The following is a 13,891-nucleotide window of genomic DNA, read 5'->3' as shown; positions in this document are numbered from 1 at the left end:
CTGGTTGGGTGTGGGGCAAACAGATTGTGTTCGATTTGGGGGTACATACCTCAACGCGAACCATTTGGGAGGAGAGCTCGTTGGCGGCGTCCACCTTGAAGAGGCATGTGGGCCGCAGTTCGGTGAATTTGAATAGGAACATGGTGATGACGATGATGCCGAAGAGCACCCACAGGGTGACCTTCTTATTTCGATATGGCAGTCGCATTCTGGCGATGGTCTAGGTGTCGCAGATAACTGGCCTTTGATTCGGATGACGGCGAATGACGATGATGTGGTCTACTCCTGGCCTTCTCCAATCTGATCTGATCTGGTGTGTGGGGTGGAGTGGTGTGGAGTGCTGCTCTCTTCTTCCCGGAGGCGCCCACTCGTCGGTATTTTTTCTTATCCCAGCTCCTATTGATTGCGTCTAGTTGCTACTCCGCATCTACGTTTGCCCAAAGCTTAAATATGTAAATTGGTTTTCTTGAGGTCCTCAAAGCGAGAGTTTTGCTTTGGCTTTTGCTTTTGCTATAGCAAGGCAGTTGCTGTTGCTGTTGCTAGTGCCCCGTTTGCCGTGTTGCTCCTTGTGATGCCAGCTCCTCTTGTTTGCCAAGGATGCGGAGGGTGGGAATATCGGGAGGATGCGGTATGTTGGGTGTTGGACGGGCTGGCGGTGATGTGCCTATAGTGCAGGATACTGCTGATGCTGATGCTGATGCGGCGGCGGCTTGGCGGTGCCACCACAATAACTCCGTCCACGGTCTTGGTGGTCCTGTTCCGGTCTGTGTTCTGGTCTCTGTTCCTGTTTCTGGTGCTGGTTCTGGTCCTGCTGCTGCTCCTGCTTATGACGTTGATTGCTTTGCATCGCCTCGCCTTTTGTTTGCTCCTTTTTGGCCAGCCAGAAGCAGCAACAACAACGGTTGGCTTGGCCAACAACAACGCAGCATAACACAACAGAACACGATCCTGGCAATCCTGGCAGTGTCCCGACTGTCCAACTGGCAATCCTAGCAGCTGCCGCAGGTTCCCCTATTTATCACTCCTCTTGTTCTGCCGCCTTCTAGTCCTGGCTTTCCATTTATTGCATTCTTACAAAATATATATACACATTGATAACACGCTGCAACGGAAAGAGCAAAGACTACGTTAAGCATATTTAAATGGTTTGCCACGAGTTATTGTTTGCCGCCAAGATATACGATACTCTGATGTCTACGAGAAAAACATCGCTATGGCAAACAGATTGCAACATGGATGTGGATTTTTTTCTATTTAAATGATATACGCTACTTTATGAGCACAATTTGTGTGCTAGTTAATATATAACTAGCATAGCTAAATAATTTTAAGCGTACTGTTTTAACTGTTTTTTTTTTATACCAATCGCAGGGCATTTCCACATCGGTTTACACAAGTACACAACCCAGCGTATCACGTTGCCTTCTTTTTCGCTGGTATCGTGCAACTTTGAATGTTTGCCACTCGACTATCGACACTCGACTTTCGGCACTCGACCGCTTCTGACTGGCAACCTCAAGTGACTACGCACCTCATCGACTTTGGCCGCGCTCGTCTTTTTCCTTTTTTCCGCGACGACGGATTCCCCTGATGACGGCTGCAACTTCAGTTTCAGTTTGTGCCACAGATATATGTTGCTTCAGCTTCAGCTTCAGCTTGAGCTACAGTTTCGGGTCCAGATGTTTGCTCAGTTGTTGACGAAGAGCTGCCAGCCCAGCGACTTAATGAGCCGAAATGCCAAATAGACTGGAACCAACGTCAGCGATATATACACGTAGTAGCTCCAATCGCCGGTTATTTCCTCCGTCATACCTGCAGATGGAAACATGGCAAACATGGAAATATTATTAATCACCTTGCAATGCAAACAAAACAAACGAATAAAAAATACGAAAACGAAAACGTAAAGAACTGATGAGAAGAAGCCCAGAGGAAAGAAAAGTGTAAACACAATTTCCCTGGCATGGCGATGGAACACATGATATATTTGATTAGAAATCATCTACGATACATTTGTTCTTTTCCTTTTCAATATGACATATGAACGTGACTCCCTAGGGGGACAAGGGGCAGGAGCATGAGTCGGGGGCGTGGCACCTAAGAGGGGGCGAAGGGAGTGGAGTAAGCGGCTTACACACAAGACATTTACCAGATGTTTTCCCAGCGACTCTGAGTGCTCCGAAGTACAGCAGAATTCCATATCCATTATTAAACCGAGTAAACCAATAAGACAGTGCCCGCAAATCGTGCACTCTGCACTTTATTTCGAAATTTCAGTAATAAAGAACTTAAGTCAAATTATTGATTTAAAGTTGCTTTGTGGGATAATAAAAAAGATTTAAGTATAGAATACATTTTTGTACTCTTAAAAGCACAATATATATTCTATGTCAAAACTAAAGAGAATCTTTGTTACATTTTAAGTAAAATCGTTACCTAAGATCCCTTGTGATTTTGCATAATTCTCATCACAACTGAAATTCATATTTAACAACTTCCCAGTTATCAATTTTCCAACCCAAGCTAGTTTGACTGTAATTGCCCACACACTGTGGTTGCAAATCCCTTCAACTATTCGCCCTTAAGGAGGAGCTGGAGTGCATATGAGTTTCAGGCGACATTCGTCACTGGGTTTTCTGCCCGTTCGAAGGAGAAACGGGCTGGCAAGAGAGGATTGAGAGCGAGTGGAAAGGATTGAGTGAGTGAGTGGGTGGGTGGTTGGGTGGATGAGTGAGGAGGAATAGTGAGTGGCCGGAGCACACTTGACAACTGCCAACTGCCAAGTCCCGGTGCCGGCAAGTCTCCCAAGTGCGGCCGACGTGTCAGATGCTCGAGTACTTATAATTCCTTTAAATTCTCAACTTTCCTTTACCAACTCCGACATACATATGAAGCGGAAGCGAGGTGGCCCAGGCCAGGATGATGATAGACACAGAAAAGCGAAGCGATACCAACCAACTGGCAAGCAGATAGGAGACTAAAGTGCCACAAAGTGAAAAATTTACTATGTATAGAGTCGGGCTGGTTGAACTTAAACAAGCTTAAAGGCCACCGAGTGCTTTATAAACTTTTGGATAAATTCACTAAGCGATTGTCTCTCAAAACAATTGCAGACATTACAGATTAAAGCCAATTTACGGCTGCATGACAGTGGATTTTTAGTTTTAGCATAGATATTATATACTATAATAGTATAACAAATTAACGAAAGTCATCGTTCTTCAACTTTTATGCTCTTTGCCTTCTTGTAATACTTTTCAATACAAATTACTATACAAACGAGCGATTTTGCCGTACGCCTTTTGAATTCGAAATCCGATTCTCATTAATTATCTTTTATTTGCTACGCACAAGCTCTGGCAGTAAACTTTTACAATTCCGCAAAACTTTAATTAATTTAAAATTCGAATTATTTGTTGGCAAAAGAAAACTCACACACACACACACACGCGCGTTTACGCACAGTTTTCCGCCCACGCAGAGCGTAAGTTTTCAGAAATGATTTTCGTTTGGATGGTTGTGTGCAGCTTTCGTCACTCGTTGAACCTTAGAAACTATTTTTCTTTTTGGTTTGGCCAAAACTTTCAAAAAGCTGGCAATTTGTCGTCGTCGCAGAAGTTCGCCTACTTCCATTTCCCATTTTCCCTTGGCCTTGCCAATTCCTTTTCCTTTTCCCTTTCCCTTGCCTTTCCTTTCCCTTTTTCTCTTTCACATTTCACCTTTGGCGTTTGCTGCAAACATATATCTCGTTATTCCCAATTACACATGCACATTTGCAGCGCGTGTTCCCGTGTGCTTCCTGCCATCTGATCCTGCCAACTTGTTGGTCACTCCCCATTCCAAGGACCCCCAAAAACCAGGAGCAAAACAAGCAAGGACACGGGCGCAAAGAGGGCGTGACTACACTGGGGCAAAAGCAAAATATACTTGACACATATTTAACATTCTGGCAATAGTAATATCTTATATGCTCTTTTAAAATAATAAATTTAAAAAATTTCTATGATTTCTATTTAATATTATGTTGTTTTAATTTACATATCTATATATCATTTTAGAGCTCACTTGAGAAGTGGACTAGTTTTGTAGTATTGTTAGAATGTTTAGATAGAGTGTTTACTTGAAAAACATCTGTAGAATTTAGCTCAGCATACTTATTGTAGTTTTGCCAACCAAAGTTTACAAAAGAGTACTGCTGCCACATCTTGCAGTGCATTTTCTTGCAGTGCATGAGCACCGAAAATATATATATTTCCACATATGACAGAAAGCCCTGAAGGGCCTTGCTTGTTCTTTGGCTTGCCACATACTCCGCTTTGCTGCTGCTTTTCGTGTGTCGAAAAGTTGTGATATTAAAAAATAAATAAAAATATAAATTCCTTTTGGCCATATTTTGCATGCTAAAATTGTGGCTTATATATATATTTTTTTTTATCCCAAAACTTCCACGCTCGCAATGGGTGCCAAAAACTTTTTAGACCAAAATTGCTACGGCAACAGAGAAAAGAACCCTTTTCTACGCTTATTCCCGCTGCTCCCACGCAAATACAGAAAACAAAAAACGAAAAACAAAAAAACAAAATACAGAGAAAGAATAATAATAATAGCCCGAAAACCAAGTTGAATTTTTGTTTGAAGAGGTGCGCTGCCAGCGTGTGTGTGTGTGTGTGTGTGTAATGTTGGCAAACATTCACACACATTCGAAAACATTCGTTCCAGTTTTTTTTTGCCTTTGTTGTCGGTTGTTTGCTGTTTGGCTCAAGTGTCGGTTAAAGTCTTGTAAAAATTAATAAGCGTGTAAATTGTATTGTATCGCAGCACACACACACAATCACCGAGAACGCATTAAATTGTTTATGCATACGAAGAGTTTTTCCTACTTTATTTTATGGGACTTTGAGTTCTTTATTTCCACCAACAGTTCTCAGATGCTTTTGTTCTTATGTTATGCTCAACTTAAGCTTAATGGCATTTTGTTTTCGGCTCCGTTGCACAGTGGTGTGAAATCGAAGTAGGCGATTAGCTAAATCTAATACAATCATGAAATCATAATCTAATAAAAAAAAGGAACTAACTTGAATTATTGGTTTTTAAACGAATCTGTTATATAAATGCATCACCACTAATGTTAAATGTGCATCCTAAAAAACTCAATTACTCATTTAATTACTCCTGTTTTTCAGAGTTCTTCTTTGGCTTTCGCTTTTTTCATTTTTTGGTTGCCAACTTTTTATCACAATTTTTTGCCATTTTGTCCCACTGTACTTTGGGGAAACACATACCCTGGCGCTAGTTCACACGCTTGTTGCGCCCACTATCTCCTGCCTTTTGTTTCCCGGCGAAAGGCGGGCAAAAAGTGGAAAGAAAATCTGCATAAATAATGTTGAGCCACGCTTTTCTGCGGGAAGTGTTGATGATTTGATGGAAAATTCCGAAACTAAAGCGCGCAAAGTGCGAAAACAAAACGCTGCGGCTTAAGCGCAGTTAGAAAGGCGAAAGAAAATGGATTCTTCTTCCAGCTGGGGGGTTGGGACGATGATGCTACGATGGGCTGGAAATGTGGGTTGGAAATGTGGGCTGATACCAGCCGGTGAAGCGTGGCCATTCCATTATTTTTTTTTTCCAACGTGGCTCTCTACGTATTTTGTATCCCGCATTTTCATTTCCCGCTGACTCTGAGCGGCGAGAGTTTATTATTTAGCAAACTGACTCCGTGGCGACATTCGGCTCATTTATCAGGCGAAAGCACGTCACGTCGTGATATTATAAATTACTTCAGACAATATGCAGCAGCGCCACGTTCTTTTGAGTTGTCTAACTTGGCTATAATCCCGTCAGTGTTGGCCAACGTTGGCCAAAGAAGGCCAAATAAATACACAGGGGCGTCAGTTGAGTTAAGTTGAGTGGAGTGGAGCAGCAATGCCAAAACATCAATCACTAATCCCAGGTAAATGAGCCGAACGATGGCATTTTTAATTCAATTAAAACGATAAACTGTTCAAAATAAAAAAAAAAAAAAAATTGATTGGAAACCCAAAATAAACAAGCTTTTTTGCGGTTCACAGCTTTTGGTTGGTTTATTGTTGCCATTTAATTTCCATATGAAACGAATATCTGCCAAATATTTCGAAACCGAAATGAAATGTGGCTATTAAAATGAAATTAGATCTTTGTGTAGCTGAATTATGTGTGCGTTTAGGCCAAGACTGGTAGTTTGTTTCGATTTATAAATATTTGAAAGGCTTTAAGTTCTTTCGCATTGGCAAACATTCTTTCATTCGCACACTTTGTTTGGCATTCGAACTATTTGATAAATGGCAAACAAAATGTGTCTGTGAGCAAATTTCTCTGATTTCCCGAGACAGTTTTGTTTGACATTAGGCAAATAGAACGATTGCAACATATGTCTCTCTAAACACTGGCCACTGCTAATCAAATGGTTTTGGTAAACAGTAAGGAATAGCTTTTTATTTGCCCCAAAAGTTCCAAATTGCAGTAATTTAATAATCTATATTTGTATATCAACTGAATAATTTAGTGTGCGTTGTCTTTCGAAACTCCAACGCATAACAGGCACTCTGTTTAATACATAGTTCAGTTATATATTTATTAAATAAGCGTAATCTGAAAGAAATTTCAAAAGTTATTCACGCAAACACGTACATATAAAACTTTCATGTAATCGGCCAGTGTTTTGTAATTAAAAGTTTGCTGAATGTTGGTAATCAAATAATGTATTTGCCATCACTGGTTGGCATCATTACCAGGATGCGGGTGTGTTCCATACCGGGGGCGTTATCAAAACCCGGGACAGTTGACAGGGCTAAAACCCACCACCCCCTCGCCACCCCCCCCCCCCCCCCCTCACGCGAATGCAATGGAGCGAATATTCTGGGAATATTTGCACGCTGAAGCGCAGCGTCGTTAGATTTAACGTGACTAGCGGATAGTGAATAACGCCCTGCTTAACCCCCTAAAGCCCCTTAACGAACGATCCAAGTGGAGCGCGTTGGCTGCCTGGAAAATGTGTTAATTAAAACTTAACGTCTGATCGCGTTACACACGAAACGTCACCGGAACACGGACTAACAAAAAAAAAAAAATAAAAAAAATAAATAAAAAAAAAATGGAAAAAAAAAAAACCAAAAACCGATGGTTGATGCCAATGGCCGAGAAAGCGGAGACGGTAAAAATGTTATAATTCAATTTGTGTTATGTCAACTGCTGTATAAATATAGCGTCGAATCCGGGGGATATACGTTGAGTATACAGATATAGTACATATATACATTTGTACATATGGTGGGCACACGAATTCATTTTGAGGAATGGGCTAAGCGACGTTCCCGACTTTATTCAGCTGTGAAATCGACAAGTGCATTGAACCCAACCGGGCATAGATTATGAGTCCGGCTGGAAGTGAAATGAAGATTTTGCGATGCCAGCGATGCCATGGCGATAAGCCAACCGATATACCACTTTAGTGAATATAATTTCCGATGGCCAACGCACCAGTGAGCATTCTTCGGTTTGTTTGTAATTAACAGTTGAGGGGCTTAGGGCCATAAGCTCCTCGGGAACACCGTCAGGCATCAACACAGTGGGCAATCGAAAAACCCTGGCCAACCTCTGTGGTTGAAAACTAGCTTAAATTGGCAACGCAAACGAACCAGTCAGTTAGCAGGGATTTTTGGTCCATGTGCGTGTGTGCCAAGTGCATAAATATGCAATCACGTTGCCAGTTGCCTACCGAAATGAATGAAGCAACCGAAATAAACCGACAAACGTTTCACTCAAAATTCCATTCAGATTCGCATCGAATGGTAAGGTGCTTTACTGCTTTATGTAATTCACGTGCAGTTCTGAATTTTGCCACTTTTCAACCATTTCATAACTCTGCTAGCAAACTGTATCAAAGGAAATTTGTTTTTAGTTTGCACACATCGTTATGCATTTGATAGTTAACATTTGCAAATCCATTATCACAAATGAGCATTTGAGCCTGTGGTGCTTATCGAGTTATCACTGTACTTATTTAGTTGTAAGCGCCTGTCATTTGCCGAGCAGCACAAGCAAAATCCTTGAGCAAATGCCCTTCAAAGTGGCTTTGCCCGCAAATTGGTGCGTTCGATATGGCGCCAATAAATTGACAATTAAAACAAAAAGTAATTAACACCCCAGATGGCGAGCGAAAGAAATGCTCATACACACATATGTATATATATATATATATATATATATAATACCAAATGCGGCGAGTCAATGAACCCGCAACTCTGCTGATGACAAAAAAAAAATAAAACAAATACAAAAAAAAAAAATAATAATTATAAAAAGAGGAAAGCCAAAAGCGTTTATCGTTAAATCGATTGAAAGGCGAGCCCATATAGTTTATGCAACACGTACGTACACACATATCAGCTTTTAAATGACTTTGACATTGTGCGGCAGCCAAGCAAAATAAATAGAGTAAACTCACTGCAAATAATGCAAACAAAGTGATCAAAATGTAACAATCGGCCCAGTGAATTGTGAATTGTGAATGGCGGACTGCAAAATCGCCAGATGATAACTGCAAGCTGCAAACTGAAAAAGGGAAAACTGAAAACTGTAAAATGCAAAATGCAAACTGCAAATTGCAAATTGCAAACTGCAAACTGCATTGTATGCAAATTGGCAACAAAGTTTCCGCTGAAGAGGCGTTGCGACGTTTTATTATATTATTCTCAGCTAAAAACTGATAAGCATGCCTCTGATTTTATTTTATTTCATTTCATTTTAATTCCATTTCACTGGCACTTTTGAACTCGCTTCCACAAAAAAAAAAAAAAACTTTTGGTTTTTCCAAAATCCTTGAGATACTTTCTAGTTTCGTGGGCTTTATTCAGAAGCATTAAACGAATAATAAACGCCAGGCATTTAATATATTCATCGAAATATTGATTAAACATTTTTTCTAGTTAGAGCAACATTTTAAATTCGCTGAAAATGAAATACGAATTTTTTTTTGCTGATTATAAATTATCATTTACTATGTACAGATTTGTAAGTGCTTTTGAAACGCAATGAGTCAGGTACTTTGCATAAAAATACCAAATTCATATGCATAAACTGGTGTTTATCAAATAATGTGATTAAATGAAGCTTGAAACTTATCATTGTTTCTGTGAACGCGTATTTTCAGACTTTTTTTTTTATTGATTCGAAATGGCATACTATTAACCCCATTTACTACATTATTATTGCATGACTTTCTTGGCGTTTCGTCTGGTGTTTCTACACTGAACGAAAAGCTGTGAACTCTTCTCTTCCGAGTGTTTTAATACAGTAAAAGTTTATTGTTTTTTGCAGTGAATATTAATACCTAAGCTTATTTGTGGCATTTCTGTTTGTGGTATTTCTTTGGCCAAATTTGGTTTGTCATTTTTTTTTTGTAAGTGCCCTCTGACGTCACTCGTTTGGCGTGCTTTCTTTTTGATATTTGCGCTAAAGAGAAGCTTGACAAAAGGGCTTACGTGTCCCACCGAGAAGATTTCGTGGAAAGGCCATTAAAACTTCTCTTCTTTTTTTTTTCGGCGGCAAAAGGGGGTTGTCAAATGGCCCAACTTTTAATGGAGCCAAGGAGTTTCCTTTTCCCTTCGCGATGGGCGGCAAGAATTTTCTCTCACTTCGCCGGGGCAATTTGTGCAATTGCAGAGACCCTACCCTTCTCCTTCTCCATGTTCGAAAAAGTGGAAAACTCGCCGCCAAAAAATGAGGATTGAAAAAAAAAAAGGAAAACAGAAACGACAACGGCCGACCTTCCTCCTCTTCGGTGGCCATCATCAAAAATTTTTGTTGGCCAGCTGAGAACAAACAGTCAAGTCAACGTTGCGTGTCGCCCCCTTTGCATATTTGCCTTAATTTTCATTATTCTCATATTCATTTCGTTTTTATTTCTTTCCGGCCTTTAATGGGCCGCGATTTGAGGGAATGATGAGAAATGCTGATGGGCCAAGTTAATATGAATGAATGATGATAAATGCGCAATGTTTTTGTTCATAATTAATTTGTACTGTTCCCCTCATTTTTTTTATTTTTATTTTTCATTCTTTTGCTCGAGCCTAAATTGCCCATTAATGGCACGAGTGTCACGTTTCTGTTGCTGTTTTTTCTTTTTTTTTGCAGGGTAACTCAGTAGGCCACTTGCATGTTGGCCAAAACGGTATCAACAGGTGTGCAGATTTCATCGTTCGATTCCGGATAAAAGCACATCAACTCGCATCGTAAATTTATCGTAAAGACAACGCTTAAAATATTTATGGCATATATGCTATTTTTAGGTGCAGCAGTTATTTTATTTATTATTTTTCCATTCCAGTTTGATAAGCATCGAAATGAGCAATATAGTCTGCTTTACTTTTGATTTTATAATCTCTGATAAAAAAACGAACTTATGAGTATGTAGGTGAACACATGACTTTTTGATATCATTTAGCTGGACAACTGGATCGAATGAATTGTAAATATGTCAATGTACAGCAAATAAATGAAATGCCACGTAGAACAGAGTACTTCTTTCAGACCCATAAAGTTGTTTGAGTTCCCCGCCAACTGAAATATATTTTTCAATATTTTATATCGACAAAATGCAGCCCAACTTTTCTAGATCCACCAACATTTTCCATTGCCCAAAATGGATTCACACCATCGGCTGTCATAGCCAGTGGTTTCCCCTTGAGAACTTCCACTTCAACTTCAACTTCCAAATGCAAAAGACCAGGTGAGTGTGACAGAGTTATAGAGTTGTATGCAAACACATCTACCTGGCCACTCAAGTGCGGCAATCTGAGCGTGACGAATAATGATTTTACGCCGCTCCAAAGAATTACGAACGATGGTAATGGCGATGGTAATGGTGATGGTATATATGACTCTATCCTATGGCTCGGTATCTGAACGGATTTGCTGAACTTTGCTGTTACGGAGGAGGAGGAGGAGGAGGAGGAGGAGGGTTTCTTCTCTTTAAGAATTGAATCTGGCGAAAAGTGTGCAAATTGTGCGCGAGTTTCTGTGCCCGAGCGGATAAATTTGAATTCTGCATTTAGTTGGCTTATTGAGTTTGCATCCGTATATCTGTCGTGCTCGCTGGCAGCTCCTTTTAAGCCAACTATTCCAATGACTAATTTCATTTGGCTGCAGTTTGCCCGAAAGCCAAAGAGGCGTCATGCGAAGACAGCAAAAGGGGGTGGGGGAATACACAGGGAATATTTGCTTACTATTCAGATATTTATTAGATTAGTCTTCGATTTGTTGTCAGGTTATAGATACATCTTTATTAAAAAGAATGCTAAAAGATAGATAGAATATTTAATTCTTTTATGTTTCGATTTAAGCCAAATCTTTTATGGACTTATTCTGTTAAATATCTATAAGATAGTTCAGAAATAAAACTAGAAGCTGAACATTGATTTCCTGCAGAATATGACTTTATTTAGTTCAGTTATATGTAAAACTGCTTAGATCCATGCATTTGAAATTAAATAACTTCTTGCAAAGTCGCGCATAAACGTTTCTTTATTTTCAGGCCTTATTGTCTTAGTGTCTTATAAATGGCTAATTTCTTGAGTTTTTTTTTCTGTGTGTAGATGTAATATGGGCACTTGGGCAGCAGCACTTTTGGGCCACTTGTTTCTCGAAATTGAAAACCATGAGGCGCATTTAAAAAGATGAAGTGACAACTGGCATACTGATGACGACACACAGGAGAAGGGCTTGGGGGGTGCACGGGTAGGGGGAAGGGTGAGGGGAGGAGCTGTAAGTGTGTGTGTGGAGCGTATAAATATAACAAGTGCCAAGTGAAATATGTACATAAATAAGCCAGCGCAGAGATACTATGCGACGTAGACACAGATACAGTGCTCACTGGCCCTAAAAGATACATTTTGAAATAGTATCTGTTATGTTTGTGAAAGTCAACTGAGTGCATTTTCTATTAGTTAAGATGTTTTTAGTGGTTCTCATAAGAACTTTTGAAGGATTATAAAAAGTCCATTGAATTGCACCTTTTTTGCAACTTTAAATGGTTTTCTAGATTTCAAAATACATCTTTTCAACGAATTTGTTCTCCTGTTTTTTTTTAATGTTTTTCTTATTGGTTCTTCACTGTACCGCTTTTGTCTATTATCGCCGTTTTATGTGTCTGTTTCTACCGCTGCATTTGTGCATTTTTGCATTTCTGCCCTCTTCCAGCAGCTGCGACTAATTGTTGAAAGAAAAAAATGTATTAAACGAAAAAACAAAAAACAAGAGGAATGGAAAAAATGTTGGCGGATAAAAAAAAGGACTAGGGGACAAAAGGAGGCAGGATGCAAAGGACTTGTTCGCGCTGCTGACTGCGAAAAGTGCAACAAACTTTGACAAAATAAAACGAAAATTCCGCCCAAAGGTACAAACGGGGCGTGGCAATGGGGGCGGCGAACCGATGAAGCGCCCCTTCTTGCAACTTCAAATCGCAAGCACACACACAACCACACACACAACCACACACACACAGACAGTCAGCCGCAGCTGGAGATTCTCACACACATGTGAAAAAATCGCGAGTTGCATGAAAAAAAAGAAACTGCATTGAAATTGAAGCACTCTCATTAGGAGGAAGAAGCAGAAGAAGTTGCAGCAGGAACCAGAAGAAGAAGAAGAAGAGGACGCAGAAGAAGAAGGTGATGAAGACCAGGAGACGAGAAAGCGCAAAAAGTGGTAACCGCAGCAAAAATAATTCCCATTTTTCGAAAGCGATGGCAAAAGCAAAGATAACAGCTTAACTGTTGATGGAAAATGCATTAAAATAAGTACATAAGCTGCATACAAATTTCAGGCACTAAACTGAATAAATATTAATGGGATTTCAAAATGTTGAACAAATATTACGGGTAAATCATAATAATAATATATTCACTGGCAGCTTTTTGTTGTTCACGCTTAAATGTGCAAGCTGTAGTGTTAATAAAAACGTTACTTAAACTTAAACATAAACTTAAACTACAATATGATTAACATTGCTTTCCAGTTCGAAAACGTAACAAGCTGCAATATCTCAATATTTTACGAAAGGGCCACGTAGGTGACGAAAAAAGTACAAAGTTGAAAATCAAATTGAATGACACGAAACAACTCATCAAAAACTTTTAAGATAAGCCTCTTACTAGTTCAATCTAGATTTTTACTTGCAACAGCGGCTAAAATATCAATAAATTAACTGATTAGGCAAAACATATATAGAACGAGGAATTTATATTAGTTAAAAGGTAAATAGTAAACCAATTTAGGGACGAATGCAACAAAGTAAACAGCGCAGATAAATAATGCTTCAGAATGTAATTGGCTAAGCGGCATATTTACCTGATTTGTTGTTGTTTTGGCGGCAGGTTTCCCATTAAACATTGTAAAGCAACAACAACAACAATAACAGCTGTCTCTCTTTCTCTCCCGCTTTCGCACTCCTGTTGTTATTGCTGTCTCGTTCTGGCAAGGAGTTTCGGTGCTGTTGTTGTTGCTGCCGCTAACTATTGTTGCTTGCACTTGTTGTATTTTTGTCACACAAACAAACAAACACGCACACACGCTCGCACACAATGTTGCACGTTGCGTGTGCCCTGCTGCTGCTGCTTCTTCTTCTTTCGTTACTTGCCGCGCCGCACGCTCTTCCTCTTACACTTCCCAAAGCCCCTTACCAATTGACCAATGGCATCGGAATCGGAATCGTAAACAAATGCAGCGCGCTCGCACTCTTCGTCACTCGAATGCTTTCGTCACGTCACCGTGTTCTCGCTTCTTTTTGCAGCAAATATGCACTCGATTCGCACTTTTCGCGACGACAACCGATTTTGGAGCTGTTTGGGGGCAGAGTGTG

The 13,891-nt window shown here is 39.9% G+C and overlaps 2 protein-coding genes across 7 annotated transcripts in view; both read right to left on the bottom strand.

Moving 5' to 3' along the window:
- Tpst (Tyrosylprotein sulfotransferase) overlaps positions 1-13,891 on the bottom strand; it is a 29,402-nt gene extending 15,511 nt beyond the window's left edge. For 3 of the 6 annotated variants that reach the window (NM_001272591.1, NM_001272590.1, NM_001103503.2), the window contains exons 1-3: positions 13,381-13,891; positions 1,532-1,812; positions 50-1,102 (exon numbers count right to left, since the gene is read on the bottom strand). In NM_001272591.1, the coding sequence (NP_001259520.1) occupies positions 50-208 (159 nt within the window). In that variant the 5' untranslated portion in view covers positions 209-1,102; positions 1,532-1,812; positions 13,381-13,891. Of the gene's footprint in view, positions 1-49; positions 1,103-1,337; positions 1,813-13,380 lie in introns of those variants that run through there. The other 3 variants (NM_167374.3, NM_001272589.1, NM_001272592.1) reach the window with 2 other exon arrangements.
- CG46311 (uncharacterized protein) overlaps positions 1-13,891 on the bottom strand; it is a 26,748-nt gene extending 12,857 nt beyond the window's left edge. Inside the window, exons 1-3 of the mRNA NM_001347789.1 lie at positions 13,381-13,891; positions 1,532-1,812; positions 50-1,102 (exon numbers count right to left, since the gene is read on the bottom strand). Of these exons, the coding sequence (NP_001334677.1) occupies positions 1,688-1,810 (123 nt within the window). The 5' untranslated portion in view covers positions 1,811-1,812; positions 13,381-13,891 and the 3' untranslated portion in view covers positions 50-1,102; positions 1,532-1,687. The remainder of the gene's footprint in view (positions 1-49; positions 1,103-1,531; positions 1,813-13,380) is intronic.

This window comes from Drosophila melanogaster, chromosome X (genome assembly GCF_000001215.4).
Source record: "Drosophila melanogaster chromosome X".
Classification (NCBI taxonomy): Eukaryota; Metazoa; Arthropoda; class Insecta; order Diptera; family Drosophilidae; genus Drosophila; species Drosophila melanogaster.
This window is presented reverse-complemented; position numbering and strand designations above follow the sequence as displayed.